The 18,555-nt window shown below is 43.5% G+C and overlaps 1 protein-coding gene across 6 annotated transcripts; it reads left to right on the forward strand.

The window, feature by feature from the left end:
* Positions 1-1,207: 1,207 nt before the first annotated feature.
* On the forward strand, positions 1,208-16,390 carry CDC42 (cell division cycle 42). 6 transcript variants are annotated; one of them, XM_039367132.1, is made up of 7 exons: positions 1,309-1,323; positions 3,862-4,003; positions 6,240-6,383; positions 7,322-7,394; positions 8,772-8,881; positions 9,157-9,354; positions 14,903-16,390. In XM_039367132.1, the coding sequence occupies exons 3-7, from the start codon at positions 6,279-6,281 to the stop codon at positions 14,990-14,992; spliced, it is 576 nt and encodes a 191-aa protein (XP_039223066.1). In that variant the 5' UTR covers positions 1,309-1,323; positions 3,862-4,003; positions 6,240-6,278; the 3' UTR covers positions 14,993-16,390. The 6 variants fall into 6 exon arrangements, with proteins under 6 accessions (XP_039223064.1, XP_039223068.1, XP_039223063.1 ...); XM_039367131.1 differs by lacking the exon at positions 1,309-1,323 and adding an exon at positions 1,397-1,413; XM_039367130.1 differs by lacking the exon at positions 3,862-4,003 and having other exon boundaries at positions 1,208-1,323.
* Positions 16,391-18,555: the final 2,165 nt, after the last annotated feature.

Raw genomic sequence — 18,555 nt, forward strand, 5'->3', positions numbered from 1 at the left:
TTGTCAGAAGGTCACGAAAAGGGGATCACATGATCCCCGGGAGATACTGTGACCGTCGTAAATATGAGTCAGTTGCCAAGCATCTGAATTTTGATCATGTGACCATGACAGAGTTTCAGTGGTCGTAAGGATGAAAAACAGTCACAAGTGATTTTTTTTCCAGTGGTGTAAATTTGAACAGTCACTAAATGAGGACTTTATCACTAAGTGACACTTTTTAAAGCAGCACGGAGTTATATATAACTCAAGGCCATCTTTCCTCCACAGGTAGCGAAATATGAATATACCCTGTCTGGGGAGCTGAATGCGGGTGTAGAGCATATAAAATATGTATTATACTTACATGCACCCATCTAGCATATAAGTGTGTCCTCACAGAGGCATGCATGCACACAATATATACACACTATCTAGCACACACAGAGGCATGCATATGCTTGCGTTTGTATTGTATACAATTCATATACCCACACGGACATATCTGTGCATGTCCAGTATATACAGGTACTCTGCATCTCACATTTGTGTGTAGGCAAGGATTTATATACACACAGATGCAGATACATTATCGTGTGTATATACATGCATGCATGTATGTGTATGTGTATAGGTATATGCAGATATATGCAAACATACATACACATACCTGCAGATACTCTAGCCTTTGGGTGTGTATACATATACACGTGCATATATACACACAGGCATACATGCATGCACTAGCCTTTGTGTATATACACATGTAGAGGCATGCTTGCAGATACACATGCACACACATATAGATATATATGAAACGTGTGTGTGTATGTATACATATATATGTCTCTATATATATATGTGTGTGTGTGTATATGTGTGTGTGTGTATATATGTACACACACACACACCACAAACGTGCCAGATGCAGAAGATGACCCATACACCTCTCTCTCTCTCTCTCTCTCTCTCTCTCTCTCTCTCTCTCTCTCTCTCTCTCTCTCTCTCTATATATATATATATATATATATATATACACACACACACACACACACACCCAAAGTGCCAGATGCAGAAGGTGACCCCATACACCCACCCTTAACGAGGCAGCCCCTCCCAGAGAGCAGAGCAGAGCGCCCCCTGCCGGCCCAGTCCGCCCGCCGCAGATGCGGCGCACAGCGGAGGGAGGGCGGGGCCTGCGAGGAGCGGGCCTTCCTTTCCCCTCGCGCCGCCTGAAGCCCCGCCTCTGCAGGGACGCGGTGACGTAAGCGCGCCCGCCCGCCCTTGCTGCCCAGGCGAGGAGACCCCGCAGCGAGCTGCCAACGCCCGGCGGAGCAGCGCTCTGAGGTAAAGAGGCGGCGGCGGCGGGGAGACTCTCGGCCTGGTCGGCGGCGAAGGCGGGCGGGCGAGAAAGGCGAGAGCCGGGCGTCCGCCGCGGTGCGTCCGGGGCGCCCCCGGGTCGGTCGGCGGGAGGGAGGGCGGCCCCCCCTCCGCCGCCTCAGCCTTTGTGGGGGAGGGGAGCGCGGCCCTTTCCTGAGGGGGAGGGGCGCCCCTACCGGAAGGGGGAGGGGGACGCCGGCTCGGCTCGACCGGGGGACTACAACGCCCATCCTCCCCGGGGCCTGTCCTGGCGGGGGGGAGAATGGGAGGCGGGATGCCGCCGGCAGGAAGCGGTTGGGGAGGGGGCCGCTTTCCCTTCCCCCCCTCACAGCGGCCGCGGCCGGGGAGGATGGGCCTTGGAGTTAGGCACGCACTTCGGGCGGGGAGGGAGGCGCCTCTGAGGAGGCAACCGGTGTGTGTTTTTGTGTGTGTGTGTGAGGAGCGGGCGAGGAGACCCCCCCTCCGATATGGGGGTCTCCCGTGGGGGGGAGGCGCCGGTCTGTATTCTTCCCCCCCCCCGCTCCAGGAAGAGGGCGAAGAGGCCCGGAAGGCCATAGAGAGCCGAGCCGCGGGAGGGATCGGCCTCTCTTCCGGTGCTGGGGGAGGGGAGGGAGGATAAGGGAAGGACAAGGGGAGGGGTCCTCCCGGCAGCCTTCCCGGCGTTCGTCGCGGAGGAGGGGGCGGCTGGGAAGAGAGGCCTGCCTTCCTTCCTTTAACCTCCTTTCCGTCCTCCTTCCATCCTTTTCCCCTCCCTCCTTTCCTTCCTCCTTCTCCCCTTCCTTCCGTCCTTCCTTCCTTTGTCCTTCCCCCTCCTTTCCCCTTCCCCCTCCTTTCCTTCCTTCCCCCTCCTTTCCTTCCTTCCTTCCTTTCTCCTCTCCTTCCTTCCTTTCTCCTCCTCCCCTTTCTTCCCTACCATTTTTTCCCTCCTCCTCCTCTCCTGGCTTGGAAAGATGGGGCTGGTGGAGGGTTTTTAGGAAAGGAGGCAGATTGACGGTGTGGGAGGGGGAAGGTGGGCAGGTGAAGGGTGGGCCGACTTCCCCATAGGACCCTGGCCAGGAGGCAGCCACTTCTGCTGGGCTGCACCATGGGGCTGAAGGCAACCCTGCTCAGCCTCCCCATTAACATCTCAACAGGTTTAAACGTGAACAAAGTGCTGGGAATCCAGTTCTAGGCTCTTTTGCATTGTCCATGATTGTTTTTGTTGTTTTTTTTTGCACTGGGGCTAAACTCCAATTAATTTAGGGTGGAAATAGCCCTTTCTGTACAGTACCGAATGTATGTTGTATATACTCAAAATGTAATGGCCTGCCTCTGGGGTCTGCAAACTTGGCAACTTAAGTCTTGTGGACTTCAACTCCCAGAATTCTCAGGCATCCATATGGCCAAATCCGCAAGTCTTAAAGGTTGCTAAATTTGCAGACCCCTGGTCTGCCTAATGGGAGATTTCTGGCTAGTAAGTTTTGACGTATTTTCTTTTTGCCCGAATGAGAGCAGGCAAAATGGCAGCACTTGAAGTTTTGCTCCTCTACCTCATGCAAATTTGCATCTGTGAGGTTTTCTCATTACTGTAGAGGAAGCTTCTGCAGCTTTTGAACCCCACTGTCTCAAGGATGGGTGTGTAGCCTTCTATTTCATAGGTTAAAAAGACAGGATTATACTATGTCATCACTAACTTGAATATCTTGCATGATATTTCTCAAGATCTGAAGTAAAGAGATTGTAAAAGCTGTGATTTAAACAGCACTATAAGCTACATTGGGGAAGATTTTTCCTTAATCCTATAGAATTTTTATAGTTTAAATGTCCATTTATTTTCTTGGTCTAGCATAAAGAATAACTAATACCTTTAATTTAGAAATAATTTAGGGGAGCCAACAGCATAAATACAGATTATACAGTTATATTGGTAACTAGTATTTAAGCAAGCAGTTATGGGAATCATAGAAGTGAATTCTCTTACATAATGACATGGTGAGTTTTGAATCAGAGCATTTTTTAAACAATTAGTTTTTCTACATATTCAAATGGAGATTGGCTCACCTGTAATGTGAAAATGATAGCCTTTTAATGATTGCTCCTTAGAAGTATATAATATTTGTAGAGAGCTAAAACTGAGGTCTCCTTGGTATTCTTTGTGAATGAACTCAGTATATAATTTGTCTCATAATGCTCTGTCCAATATTTTGTTTAGGTCAATATTTTGAATTCATATTTTATTTCCAGTCTAAAATTGTGTCCCCTGAGTGATACCATACATGGAATCTGGACATTCTGAAAAAAATGAAGCTATGACGCTACCTTGCCTTCAATTAAACTATTTTTCTTTGTAGATTGAATTGAAATAGCTCTCTGTATTTATAACAAAAAGCTTATGTCTTGTTTTTAAGCTGAAAAGTTCTCCTAATATAGAAAAACTCTCAATTAGAAAGTCCCCCTTTTGTACGCCATCTGTTCTGGGAATGCAAAAGAATCTACAAAGAAATCTCATTTTGTTCCCCATCTCAGGATAATAAGAGTTTCTGTGTTGTTCCTTGACATATGAAGCACTCCAAATGGGCCACACTGAAGCTTAAGTTTTATTACCTATCCAGATTGGGGTGTGTGGACCCAATTGTGTGAAGGAAAGAGATAGGGAGAGGTTTTGAAGGTAAGCATAGCCTGAGATGGCATTGAAGTAAAAGGAGCCCTTAATGTTATCTTTGCTGATTTGAAGGCAGACCTCAGATAGGGGAAGGAGTGGGTGGGCCAAGTGCCTGCAAAAGTTTCTGTTTCCCTGTCCCAGGCAGGCACCCATTTTGCATGGTTGCCAGGCAGGCATAAAACAGCAGAGCAAGTAACTTGAGGGATTGCAAATCTACTTTTGTTTGTGGTTTGCTTACGTTTTTTTAAATTTCCTTTTTGTTTGCGTTTGCACAGAGGGCTGGAAAATTTCTGCCCATCAGTTTGTGTTGGTGAGTGGGAAGGAAGATCAATCGGCGTGTTGATTTGTCCCCAGTCATATTCCTTTGTGTTGATTGGTCTCTCTGATCAGTCACTTTGATCTGAGCCTTAATACCATTTAGATATTCACCCTGGTTTTGGAAAAATGTGTTCAAACATGTCATGATAAAAACCTCTCAGGAGTTGTTCAACTTCTGTGCAGAATATGTAATAAAACAGTTTTTTAGTCCCAGCTTAAATGTCAAGAGATGGATAGCAATAATTAAATTTGCTTTGTAATGAATCCTATGGTATTTGGCAGTTACTGGAATTGTACATATGCTAAGAATTAGATATTGCTTAATACTGGATGTAGGCTGTCCAATTTCAACCATATTGTATGCTATATATATATACCGTACATTTGTGGAGAAAGCAGCCTTATAAGAAGCAAAGATATGATAGGCAATTTTTCAAGATTTGTTTCCCTAAGGTGTCAATGCTCATGGTGTTCTAGTTGTGCTCCAGATGTTTTGGGATGGCACCCAAAGCACCTATTCCTATTGGTACTATCTTTGCTTTCTTTTGCCACCGTTGTTCTACTTCTGTTTGCAGATATTTATTTTTACGACTTAGTCTAGTTTTTCCTCTTCTATTCTTCTGTCTCCAGACAATGTCCACAATCCAGATTTTAAGATGAAATATAACAAACTTGAGTGAAAAATAATCAGAAGTATATAGATGTTGTACCACAATGGAGAGTAAAGTTTGTGTACAAACAAACAGGCCAGGTTTACTGTGGCTGCATAACAGGGCTCCTGCAGAAGAAAATAATAATCATATATTCTGGGGAGATGTGTCTTGATGAGACTCTAATAAGAAGTCTTAGCAAGCTTTTATTATGATTATTATTTACTCCAATTCCCTAAAATGCAACATCAATAGTCCTCAGTATTTTTGCAGCTCTGCTTCCTTGTGGCTGGGCCCGTTGATGTTAAGAAAGATGAAAAGAAGCCAGTCAAAGTTCAGTGATGCAAAGGGACACTCCCATTAATAGGAGGGGCCGTACAGTATTGTCATTACTTGGTATAAATCTCTGCTGTTAAAAATAATTCATCTCTACATTTAGATGATGAACGAGCCAACTTCTAAGAACTTCTGGATTTCTTAGAAAAGTTGTCACTGAGGGAATAGGATCGTGCATGTGAATAAGAAAAACTGCATCTGGTTTTCCATTCACCCCCCCCCCTCAAGAACTGGAATGACTTGTAGCAGAATTAACAAATTGCACAAGGATTTTGGTGTTGGTAGATTTCAGCATCCTGAAAAGGCATGTTCTTTGGTGTAACGTGCAAATGATAGAAATAAGCTTGGATGTGAGGCACCTCTGAGTGCCTACTTGTAAAAACAGGAAGGAAAGTTCTTGTGGTTAAAACCAGATTCTAACTTTGGCATGAAGTTTAGAGCTAGTACGAAGAGTAAAAGTTTTACGTTGTACTGCACAATGTGTAATATAACGTACTTACATTGTACTACATAACCTCTTGTTTCATATTCCTGCTTTATAGAAAAACTTGTACAAGGCTTGTTGTGCAAATGCTGGCATTTTTTGTTTGAGGGGAAAAAATAGGGCTTTCAGATTCTTGTTAGTCATGATTTAGAGCCTTTTCATCAATGTTTTTACCACCCAGGATCCCTTGTGAACAGCAAATTATTATGGGATTTCCTGGAACTTTCCTTGCGAGGGAACAAAACTAAAGTATAATTTGAAATCTTATAATCAGCTAGATTATGTGGGGGAAAATGGTTTCAATCTCCCCTTCATGATCCCATTCTGTTTGATCTGCTTTTGGGGGATGCTATCACTGTAGCTGAATATCTTGAGAGACCTATGCAGAAAATGCAATGCTAAAATATTTTCTATCCTTCACGTAATTACATTACATACTGTTTTTTTTTTCCAGATTAATTTTGGACCTGTTATATAGCAAGAAACTTGAACTATGCAGACAATTAAGTGTGTCGTTGTGGGAGATGGTGCTGTTGGTAAAACATGTCTTCTAATTTCTTATACAACAAATAAATTTCCCTCTGAATATGTACCAACGGTGAGTAAAAAGGTGGTACTTCCTTTTTTTCTTGTACAAAGTTAAGGAACAGAGAATTACGGCACTGCTAATTAGACATATATGTATGAAATAAAGCCTGTGCGACAAGTGACAAGTGTGATGCAATAACAGCATTTTAGTTTAAGGATATTTTTGGAGGGAATTTTTTGCTTTGGAAATTGCTAATATCGACATCATACATCGGAGTGATGACACCCCCCCCCCAAAAAAAATAAGACTAGCTGGTGTACATATGACCTTAGTACATGGCCACCTGCTTAGTTTTATAGTGCTGATTAGTTTAAATTTTTATTCCTGCCTTTTTTATAGAGAAATCCAGGCAGCAAACATACCTAATACTTCTGCCTCTAGTTTTCCACATAACACCCCCACCTTATGAAGTGGGTTGGACTGAGTGAGTGAGTGACTGGCTAGCTTTCAGGCTTAAGGAAAGCCTAGCATTCAGTTTCCTGGTATGTTTCACTACTTGGACAATTATTTAAATCAAGATATTTAATCTATAACAACATTGTATTTTAAAATGTCAAATGCCAGAATGCTAGTTTTTTTAAAAAGCCTTTGATTTGTAGGTGGAAATCTTAAAAGTATTGTAATTAATGCTGACTTAATTGTGTGATTAAAAATAATGGTTCTGGGTAAAGCAGGTTGGGTCCTGTGATCACTGTTGCCGTTGCCTGTTGGTTAAGGATATATTTCACTGATTAACTTAGTGATTGCAAACTTTGAAAGGAGATAATTGCTTTTCCCAACTTGATTAGACTGTTATTGAAACCCATTAGCGATGGACGGATTTGTTCTGCTGCTTTCTTACAGGTTCATATTTCTGTATAAATAGTTGGTTTGAGTCCCAGGTATGTTTTGTGTTTGGAAGCGAATAATTGATTCTGAAAGTTGTTTCTTGTCTATTAACTCTGCAGGTGTTTGATAACTATGCTGTAACAGTGATGATTGGCGGGGAGCCATACACCTTAGGCCTGTTTGATACAGCAGGTAACTGCTTTTTAACTGTTCATCCTTTGATGAAGAAGGTGATGTGGGTTTATAGTGACTGTTGATTTTTTTTAAATAAACTTCAGTTTATAAGTATGCCAAATATCAGAGTAATATTATATCTGCCCAAACTGGTATAGTATAAAGAATGCTAGTTTGTTTGTTGTCCCTTTCCATCCCCTTGCCCTTCTGTGGGACTGCCTTTTAATTAATTTGTAAGCTGTTTTGGAAGCCTCTCTAGCAGAAGGAAGGAATAAAATACTACTTGGTGGATAGTTCTTCCTTTTCTCCTGTATCCTCTTTAAAATCTCTTCCAGCCCTAGGATTCTACGAATACAATGAGTGAATCCACCAGAATTTCTTAGTTGGGAAATGACACACAGCTGTCATTTCCTGCTTTGCATATCTCAGTTTGCAAGTGTGGCAGATCCCCAGATAGTAAGGAAACTTTTAGGGAATGTACAGCTTTCTCAGAAGCGGGATCCCCTTCTGCTTCTATGGGGAATAGATAGTGATCTCCAGCATTACATTTATTTACCCAGCCTCGCCTTGATCTCTCCAGAGAAAGTGGAGAATGACAGTATGTTGTGTCTGGCCTCGGAGTAAGCCTTGACTTTTCTGCCCAAGGGTAGATAACTCTGCCACTCTTCCTGTTATGAGCCGCAATCTGAAAGTGCAACTAAATTTTATTCTGGGAACTACATTCAGCTAATTTACATGGTATCGTTTGGGATTCTTGAGTCATTGGGTGGAAGCGGACACTTCCCTTTGGCATATGCGCAGCTTAAAGTTTGAGTCGCCTGAAAAGCAGAGAGAGCAATTTTGCTGGAATCTCTCCAGTAATAATTCCTTTCTCAGGCTGATCTATCAGAGTTAAAATTCTAATAGATGTACAGCTAGTCCTTGACTTACACCAAGTTTCTTTAATGACCGTTCGAAGTTACGATGGCCCTGTAAAAAAGTAACTTAGGACTATTTTTCACATGACCGTTGCAGCATCCCGCAGGGTCACGTGATCAACAGTCAGACGCTTGGCCACTGACTCGTATTTATGACAGGCGCAGCGTCCCTGGGTCAGGCAGTCCCCTTTTATGACCTTCTGACCAGTAAAATCAATTGGGGGGGGAGCCAGATTCACTTAACAAACCATGTGACTAAAACTTCTCTATTGAAGTGATTCACTTAACAACTGTGTGCGAGAAAGGTCGTAAAACCGGACCAAATTTCTCACTTAGCAACATCAAATTTGGGGGGGGGTCAATTGTCGTAAATCAAGGGCTACTTATATACCTAGGTAAAATTTTGTTCTTTGTACTCTTTCCTCCACCCCATGACCGGGTTTCTAACGTCGGTCTCTCTTATTTTTTTTTTCCCCAGGACAGGAAGATTATGACAGATTACGGCCCCTCAGCTACCCACAGACAGATGTGTTCCTGGTCTGCTTCTCTGTGGTCTCGCCGTCTTCGTTTGAGAACGTTAAGGAAAAGGTAAGGGGGTCCAGGCTGCAGATGCTTTTAATCCGTGGTGTTCCCTCCGCTGGGTTGCTTTCTGGAGGACGTTTCATTACCAAATTAGGGTATTGAACCAGTTTGGTTATGAATCGCCTGCAAGGGAAAGAAGCACAATTTGAGAGTGACTCCACCATTCCATCCTACAAATATTCTCTTCTGTCGCGGCTTTTAACCCTCACGGCAACAACCCCAGTGTCTCCCTTCGTGTGGTTGATTTTTTATCTTGTGACCAGTACGTTTTCCCTCTTCAGTGGGTCCCTGAGATCACTCACCATTGTCCGAAGACTCCGTTTCTGCTTGTCGGGACGCAGATTGATCTCAGAGACGACCCCTCCACGATTGAGAAGCTTGCCAAGAATAAGCAGAAGCCTATCACTCCCGAGGCGGCGGAGAAATTGGCCAGGGACTTGAAGGCCGTCAAATACGTGGAATGCTCTGCGCTCACACAAGTAAGTCCCTCTTTAAATCCATCCGCATGGCTGTTGTTAGCACGGGGGGGGGAAGAAACCTCAGATGGGGGTTGGCAGGTTTGAAATTCCTCTTGGAAGATTCTCGTGGTTGGTTTTGTGCTGCTTTCAGAAATTCTTACAATAGGGATCCGATAACCCGGCAAATCTTTCGGAACAATTTTTGCACCTGGTGTAAAAAAAAACAAAAACACAAAACAACAGCCCATCAAATTGGATTGCACAGAGCAAACGACCAGGGTATCACTGTTAATTAACCATTAAGGGCACCGCAAGAATAAATTCCAACCCTTCCTATTTAATTTCCCACCAATTTGAAACCTGATTGCCGGCGGAGCCGGTATCTCAATATATCCTTTTGTAGACAAGTTGGAAAATTGCCAAGGCAGAGGAAGGAGGTGGCAGCTTAAAAGAAGCGGTTAGGCTTGTCGGACAACCCCGAATCTGTGTCAGCCTCACCCTGCAGAATTTTAACTGGATGTCTCATTAGGATTGTGGTCTTGGATGCCAATGGAAAGAGTTTTGTATGGATGCATTTGTCATGGTGTCTAGTTTGTTGCCAGATAATTGTGCTCTCCTAGCTCAGGGCTCCTAGAGAAAAGGATCGGCAATGACAGGAGACAGGGAGGGGAGATGTTGCTAATGGCGGGCAGGTGAAATTGGTGGGATGGAGCAAGGGCCGGGGGGGCCCAACTGCCCGAGTTTCAAAGTGTGATGATTAAAAACACAGCCTCACAATTGCAAAATGCTGTCGGAAACTGAGCACCTTCAGGGAGTTACCAAAGAGCCAAAGGGTGGTACTACTTACATACACACAGTTTTAAATTGTAGCCTTCGGAGTTCTCGCCCGGCATTAAAAAGGCGAGGTGGAGGAATAAATGACAGGTAGTCTTTGACTTACCACCACAAGGGACTCCCAAATTTCCGTTGCTAAGCGAGACATTTGTTAAGTGGGTTTTGCCCCGTTGAACGAACTTTCTTGCCACGTCGGTTAAGGGAATCGCTGCATTTGTTCAGTTAGTGACCCGGTCGTTAAGTGAATCTGGCTTCCCCCTTGACTTGGCTTCTCCGGTTGCAAAAGGGGATCACGTGACCCCGGGACGCTGCGACCGTCATAAATATGAGTCAGTTGCCAAGCGTCTGAATTTTGATCATGGGGATGCTGCAACAGTCATAAGTGTAAAAAATGGTCACGAGTCCCTTTTTTCAGTGTCGTAACTGCAGTCACTAAGTGAACTGTTAAGTCGAGGACTACCTGTAACTGAAATCTTACCTGGACTACATTATAGTGTCAGTGAGGGAAAGCTTTGGAAGTATTTTCTTCAGGGGGGGGGTGGAGACAGAGAATGTTTCTCCCGTATTTAGATGTATTTTTTGGGAGGGAGCTTGGCCTTTTGGAGTGCAAATGTAAAATAAGCAGCAGAAATCAAGATACATACAGAGGAACTTAATTCTTGCACTTGACTAGGAAGGAAAACCATAGCCAATGTGGTTAGCTTTGAAAGAAAGTTGTTATTGTTTTAAGGCACATAAGGGGAAATAAAAAAAGAGCAGAAGTAACCAAACAGAAGTAAAAAGAAACAGAAACATGTTTGATGCAAGGAGCAATTCAGCCTCGTTTTAAAATAAACTTCCAATTGTCGAATCTTTCTCGATTTCAAATGTTGTGACTGCATACAGCCTAGAATAAATTCTAATGTATTTTAAATGTTCTTGCTGGTTTTCTTACAAGATGGGATCAGTAAAAAAAAAATTCCATTAATTAAATACTATGCTTATAGATCTCTAGAATGCTTCTGCTTAAAAAGGCAGATTAAAATAAATATATGCATATGAAGTAGCAGTCATGTTTAGAATTAATTGTGTCTCTTTAAAATGAATATGTTCAGATTTTTTTTCTCCTATATAAAAAACACCTACAATCGGTAGCTTTCAATTTATTCTGAAACCATGTAAAACCCTTTCTGAAACGGAAGATTTTTAATTATGTTAAGGTGCTAGGTATTAAAATGTATCATAGTGTCAATCATAAATCACTTATACTTCAACAATTTTAATAAGGGAATAGTACATACTTTTGCTAGGAAATACCTGATATGTAAATAGGAAACCTGATTCAGTGGCTTGTTTCATGTCAAATTAGCTATCTCGGAGAAGTTAGTTGGTCCTAAAACTCCACAATTCTCATTTTTCTTGGGAAATGAGCTTTTAGAGAGCCTTTTCATAAATACTCAGATGCACACCTGAACCATACTTGAAAGCTTTTCTGGAGTCTATTGTACTAGGGAAGAGGGCTTTGGGAATATACTGGTCATCAAAGATTCTCAGCTCACGCTGATAAGATCATTTTGTACCTCACAGTAGATTTAGACAGATCCATTTTCACAGCTGGCTACGGTGGGTGGCGTTTCTTTTCTTAGAAAACAGTCTGTTGCTGCAGATTGGGACTTTTGTGTGCTGATGTGGCTCTTGCCCACAGACGCAAGGCGTTTTATTTGAAACATTTTTGTTTTGTTTTGTTTTCTGTCTGCCTTATTCCTGGGATGTCTGCAACTACTGGAGTTGACTTGAGAATCCCAGAGGTTGAATTTCTCGTGCTGGAACTGCTGAACTGCCATAGTTTTCCCTCGCCCCAGAAAATTGGGAGGGAGCTGCCTAAACAAGAATGTAATTAGTTTCCCCTGGAAGTCTGGGTTTCTTGGTAGCAAATTAACGCCTTCGTGGGTAGCAGCGTTCCAGGCGTACAACAACAGCTGTTGAAAAATGTTTGAGCCTTTCTCTAATTTTATTTTGCGTGTGGAGGGCTGAAATATTAAAGCCAGCGCGCAGATTATTTATTTTATCAATCGTATCTGCATAGACTCCCATCTCACAAGAAAGTAACTCTGAAAGGGGAGGGGGCTGAGAGTAGTAAGTGAAGAATTGCCCCAAGGAAGAGGGAGTCAAGCTATTCTCCAAAGCCCCTGAAGGCAGGACAAGAAGCAACAGATGGAAACTAATCAAGGAGAGAAGCAACCTTGAACTAAGGAGAAACTTCCTGACAGTGAGAACAATGAATCAGTGGAACTCCTTGCCTCCAGAAGTTGTGGGTGCTCCAACACTGGATGTTTTTAAGAAGAGACTGGACAGCCATTTGTCTGAAATGGGATAGGGTTTCCTGCCTGAGCCCCGGGGGGTTGGACTAGATGACTTCCAAGGTCCCTTCCAACTTTATTATTATTACTATTACTATTATTATTATTAATTGGAAATGGCCACCCTTTGACGACTGGTTCACCCTATCCATTGAATTTTGATAACACATTGCAGTAGGAAATGTCGGTAAGCACTCCTCCTTTTCACACTTCCGTAGTCAAACCTGGTTGGTTTCCGTCGAGGGAGCTGGCTGGCAGTAACTCTGGTGAAGAAACCATCCTGTGGTTTGTAGGGCTCACGCTTAGTGGTATCGTAAGTGCTTTTGAGCAGAACGAGAGTCCTTTGGGCCTGGACCTTTTCGAAGCCTCCAACTACACAAAACCAGGTGGTTTTCTTCCCCTCTGTGGATGTGCTTTAGACCAGAGCGAAGGAGTCTTAATGTCACAATTTCAGTAAAGGCCTCTATTTATGGCAATGGAAACCTGGTGTTCAGGTGGAACGCATGCTAACCCCTTGTGCTCTGCTTGCCTATCCTTTCTCCCTCCGAAGATCTACTTTGTGCGAAAAGTAAATCTCCTTCATTGAACACCTTTCGTTCCCGAATGCTCTTTTTATCTGCTTGCTAGTGTGTGTGTGTGTGTGTGTGTGTGTGTGTGTGTGTGTGTGTGTGTATCTCTCTCTAACCCTCTAACCAGGCTACTATCTTTTTCTCCTCTCCCTCTGTCTTATAGAGAGGTCTGAAGAATGTATTTGATGAGGCTATCCTAGCTGCTCTCGAACCCCCGGAAACTCAACCCAAACGGAAATGCTGTATATTCTAAAAACAGTTTCCTCTTTTTTTTTTTTCTTTCTTTTCTTCCTTTCCTCCTTTCTTGTTGCTGCTTCCTCTATCCTGCTGTAGAAAATTGGTTGGAAAAAAAAAAACACCACCACCACCACCACCAATAAAACCATCCTGAATGAAAGAAGCTGTGTCTTTTACTTCATGTCTTAGAGCAAACTCTGTATTAGCTTTGAGGGTTGGGAAGGGATTAGAAACTGCATTTTTAAAAAAAAAATTGGGTGTGGTACGAAATATGAAAATAGACCCATTAAAATGTGCTTTTGGGTTGCTGGCTCTTTAATAAGCTATACGAGTGAGGTCTCTCAGAGATGCCGTGGTAGCTTTGCTTAGAATAATAAAAAAAATTTGGAGGAATAATTGAAAAAATAATGGTAGGATTTTTATATCTCAATGAAAAGGACTGTGCAATCTTATTTCTCTTCTTCCCCTCCCCTCCCTCCCTCCCTCCTTCCTCTCCTGCTCTCTTTCTCAATTGTATTTGCATGATGATTGTATCTGACATGCTGACCTGCAAGTAATACTAAAATGATTTTTTTTCCTCTGTGCAAGTGGGTTTTTGCTATACTTTTGGCTGTTTGTGGTGTTGTGCAGTGTTTGTTGGGGTTCTGGGGGGCGGTGTTTGGGGCGCGCGTGCTCCTTTGACGAGGGCCGACATCTGTTTTCCAGTGACATGGTGATAATCACTTTGATTCCTTCTTTAAAGCTTGCACTGTAAACATGTAAAGCTTTTCTCTGGGGGGGGGGGGAGAAGAAACATCATACTTCTTTTGACCTCTGTTGTCCAAACGAAGGAAATGATCTCCAATTGTAGTACCTGAACATTTCAAAAATTAAAAAAATAGCTGTTTGTATAAATGCCTGATGAAGCATTATTCCTGTTTGCTTTCATTTGCTTCAGTTTTAACACCTTTTGCGCTCCAACCTGTTTTATTTTCTCATGCTGGGACCGGATTTGATTCTATACCATCCACTGTTTGTTTCTGAGTCCTCCTTTGCTGCTTCAGTAACTGCTGATCGGGATTTTCCAGCAAACTTTGTGGGCTGGGGGAAAGGATCCCATGTTCTCGCTTGCTTCTGATCTAACCTGGTTGACCCTTTCCCTAAACTGCCTTCTCCTTTCTTTTCAAACCCCGGGGTATAACGCATATTCTCAAAGGTGTCGATCAGACACACTTGCTTGTATTTCTTCAGACACTCCTGTACAATCAGCGAGTGCCCGCTTCATGCTCTCTCTCTCTCTCTCTCCAAGATTTTCAAATTTGGGGGTGCTCGGGCTTATTTTCTTGCCTTTAAGCATGGGGAGGGGGCTTCGCATCTTAAAACTTCAAGCTCCTTTTCAATAACTCGGTCCAGACCCTATTAAATCCATAACGCATACCTGGCTAGGAATATTGCTTCATAGCAGAGTCTCCCGTTTTCCTCCGAACTCGGTTTTTAATTTTGTTTTCGTTGGGTTCTTTTTTTCCCCTTTGTTTGTTTGTTTGTTTTAAATTCTGTTTGCCTTGAATAACCCAGACAATGAGACCGCCCCTTTCTCTTTGCCCCTTCCAGAAAGGACTAAAGAATGTATTTGACGAAGCGATACTGGCTGCTCTGGAGCCCCCGGAACCGAAGAAGAGCCGCAGGTGCGCGCTGCTATGAACGTCTTTCTCTCTTCACGGCCCCTCCTGCCAAGCCTGGTGTTGATGTCATACTAAAAGCAATGTTGAAATCAGAACTAAAAAGAGTCAGATTTTTCCAATATTTTCATTTTTTTTTAATTTTTTTTTCTCCCAATCATGACAAAAATGCCCTGCGCCCTTTCCCCCGTCACGCTCTCTGTGCAAAAGGCAAATGCATTCGCCTTTTTCTTCCAGTGCCCTTCGGTTAGACTAATTCTTTTTAAGAAACCAACATAGAGTAATGTATCTCGACACTGATTAGTACTAGGGTTTTTTTTGTTTTGTTTTGTTTACTGTTAAATTTGTTTTGGTGTTTGTTTTTGAGATTCAGGCATGCTTAAATGATTTTTTGTTCTTCCTGTAACGGACTAACTCTTAAGTCTTTAGCCTTCAGACACTCTTCCATCCCTGCTAGGCTGGCTGTATTTTGGAGCCTGTTGTGTTATTTTTGCAGCCAGCTTCCAAGTGAAGGGTCGAGCAGGCTTCAGTCCTCGGGGCAGATTCTGCGAGAGCCGAGAGCGGCAGTCCCCAAACTGGTGCTCCTTTTGAAGGGAGGTGTCAGTTCATCTCCTCTGAAGCTGCATCTCCTCTGAAGTTGCCTTGGCTCTCTCTCGTTTTCCCTTCTTTCCTCCAAAGCAGGTCGGGAACCTTGGCCTTCTCTTTTGAAGACACAAAAATCTCAATTAGCCCATCATCGGTCCATTCAGCCAAAAGCTTTTTTGTGTGTCTGTGTGTGTTTGCGCGTGTTTGTTCCCACTGGGGAAAATCCACTCGGTTTTGCCAATTGCTGATGTTTTTGAGGGTTGGTTTTTTTTTTGTTTTGTTTTTTTTTTGTTAGTTGAGTTTCAAAAAAAAAAAAAAGAAGAAACCAGCACACCTGGCAATATATGAGGTGTTTAATAGAAAAGAGAGAAGAGCCTGCTTTTATAAAGGCCATTTCAAGTTTCTGGGGTCTGTTCTGCCACCATCCATTCTCTTGGTAAGAAGAGGCTTCCCGCGGTCAGCAATATTACGTATCTCTGCCTTCAGCTGTTGGAGAGTTGGAACCTAGCAAACTCACCGTGTGGGTTTTTCACCGAAAGAGAGACGGAGGAGAAGATAATGTCAGTAGGGTATGGTGAAGGCTGGCAGAAGCTGTGATCAAACCAAGCCCCATCCTTGGTCTCCTGATGGGTGAGGATCTCTTTAACTCCAGTGTTCGTAGGGATCTTCCCAAAATACACCCCTGGCTTAATAACTTCTCAGATCTACCCAGATTCTAATTCTTGTAGACTCATTAGTGTTGAACTGATGCTTTTTTTCCCCTTCTTCATGTCTGAGTTCTTTGTATATGCCTTTTTTTTTTCCAGATGTATTAAACATAAAACTATCTTCACAAGCCCGGCTAAGCATAGTTTCTTCTACCTGCCCTTTCCTTCCTTGGCACCTTAGTTTTTGTGTTCTTTAAAATAAGCCCAATATCCACTTAAAAAACATCTCCAGCTGCTGAAATCGTCCCTCCCTTCCCTGGAATTCATTTGCATCTCCTAATTCCCTCTCTGCTGACTGGGACCTTCTTAGCCAACGTCGTCATCCCGTTTTAGAAAATGGTTGAATGAAACTCTGTGTGTGTGTGGTCACCACCAAGCCGAAGCATGGCTTGGCTGGGGGATTGTGGGAGTTGAAGTCCGCCCGTCTTTAAAGGAGCGGACGTTGATCAGATAAACCCCGGAGCAATTCTAATAAAGTTTGCGGAGTGTGCTTTTTTCCGAACGGCAAAATTGGAACTTAAAAATTGCCGAGCTCAGCTCTGCACTTTTGGAAAAAGAACCACTAGATGGGGGAACAGAGCCAGTTTAGCCAGCTCATCCTCCATTCCCCCACCCCCAAATTTCTGTTGTGGAATATATAATTTTAGGGGAGGTCTGGCTGAATCCAGAAGCCTCCAGCTCTAATAGTTTATATTTCCAGCAACTTTCCGGAACAGCGTTGGCTGCATCCCATGGACCAGCTGCCAGGTTGTTTACATCAACAAGAGGTTTTCTGGAAAGACCCACAAAACAGCTGGGCCCAGGTGTGCGGGGGGACCAGAATCTGCCAGGGGAAATTCACCGGAGGTGAGTGGGTGGGCGTACTGTCCTTGCAGAATCCAGTGTGGCCCTTGAGTTGGCAGGGCCCCCCCCCATCTTACAAAGACATGAGCGTACAGGTTGGCCAAAATTGAGGCCAAGATTTCCGTTGCTAAGCGAGACAGTTGCTAAGTCAGCTTTGCCCCGTTTTACGAACTTCCTTGCCACCATTGTTAAGGGAGTCCCTGCAATTGTTAAAAGTTAGCTACATGGTTGTTAAGCATCCCGCGTGGACTTGGCTTGTCGGGAGGTCCCCAAAGGGGAATCACGTGACCCCGGGACACTGCGACCGTCATAAATGTGAGTCGAGCATTGGAATGTAAATCACATGACTGCAGGGACGATGCGACGGTTGTATGCGTAAAAACGGTCCTCAATAATCCTGTATTCTAACCACAGGGAAGGAAGGAAGGAAGGAAGGAAGGAAGGAAGGAAGGAAGGAAGGCAATAGCAACAGCCCTTAGACTTATACACCGCTTCACAGTGCTTTGCAGCCCTCTCTAAACCATTTTACAGAGTCAGCTTTTTGGGTTCTCATTTTATCGATCTCGGAAGGACGGAAGGCTGAGTCAATCTTGAGGCAGTCATCTCCCTACTCCAAAAATCACATTGGAAGCGTCTAGCATTTTGTTTTCACAGTGACCTGCCCAATTGCCTCTTTGGGAGGACACCCACCCACACACCCACCCTGCAAGAGAGAGAGAAGAACAAGCTCTGCCCTGCTCTTCTACTATTGTTGCCTGTCGCAATTCTTGCCAGCAGCCAAAAATAGCGGTGGATTTATCGTCCCCATTTAAAGCCCACTGATCTGGTTGCTCTCCGCACATCCTGAGGCAATGAATTCCACAGGTTAACCAATTAGACACTTGTCAAAAAGTCCTGCTTTTGCTCTGGCTTGGATCTCATTGCATTAGATCCCTGGGAGTTTTAGGAAGTTTGCAGCCTGTCCCTCCCTTCCTTTCTTTCTTTCTTTCTTTCTTTCTTTCTTTCTTTCTTTCTTTCTTTCTTTCTTTCTTTCTTTCTTTCTTTCTTTCTTTCTTTCTCTCTCTCTCTCTCTCTTTCTCTCTTTCTTTCTCTCTCTCTCTCTCTCTTTTTCTTTCTTTCTTCCTCTCTCTGTCTCTTTCTCCTCCCCTTTCTCTTTTTCCCTTCCTTTCTTTCGCTCTTTCTTTTCTCTGTACTGCAGCCAGTTGCACAGTATTTTTTTTTATTATTATTATTATTTTAAAAACGCCAGAGAAAAACAGTTCAAAAACAAGAGCCAAACGACCACACGGCTTGGAAGAGCAGCCTCTGAAATCTCACACCAGTCCGAAGGGAGGTGGAGTTGTGTGAAGCCCTGTTGCAAAGGAAACATACAAGGGAAGTGGTCAAGTCTGGCTTGCTTTCTTCCTTCGCTGCCAGAGGAGGAACTCGGCATGACGACAGCCGACAGCAC

This window comes from Crotalus tigris, unplaced genomic scaffold (genome assembly GCF_016545835.1).
Source record: "Crotalus tigris isolate CLP2741 ecotype Arizona unplaced genomic scaffold, ASM1654583v1 scf7180000020588.15403103151:6194809, whole genome shotgun sequence".
Lineage (NCBI taxonomy): Eukaryota > Metazoa > Chordata > Lepidosauria > Squamata > Viperidae > Crotalus > Crotalus tigris.

Bases quoted from the DNA above. Each gene is read 5' to 3' on its own strand.
- CDC42 (XM_039367130.1), top strand. From the start codon at position 6,279: ATGCAGACAATTAAGTGTGTCGTTGTGGGAGATGGTGCTGTTGGTAAA. The intron at 6,384-7,321 runs GTGAGTAAAAAG...TTAACTCTGCAG, and splicing joins CCTCTGAATATGTACCAACG to GTGTTTGATAACTATGCTGT. The intron at 7,395-8,771 runs GTAACTGCTTTT...TTTTTTCCCCAG, and splicing joins AGGCCTGTTTGATACAGCAG to GACAGGAAGATTATGACAGA.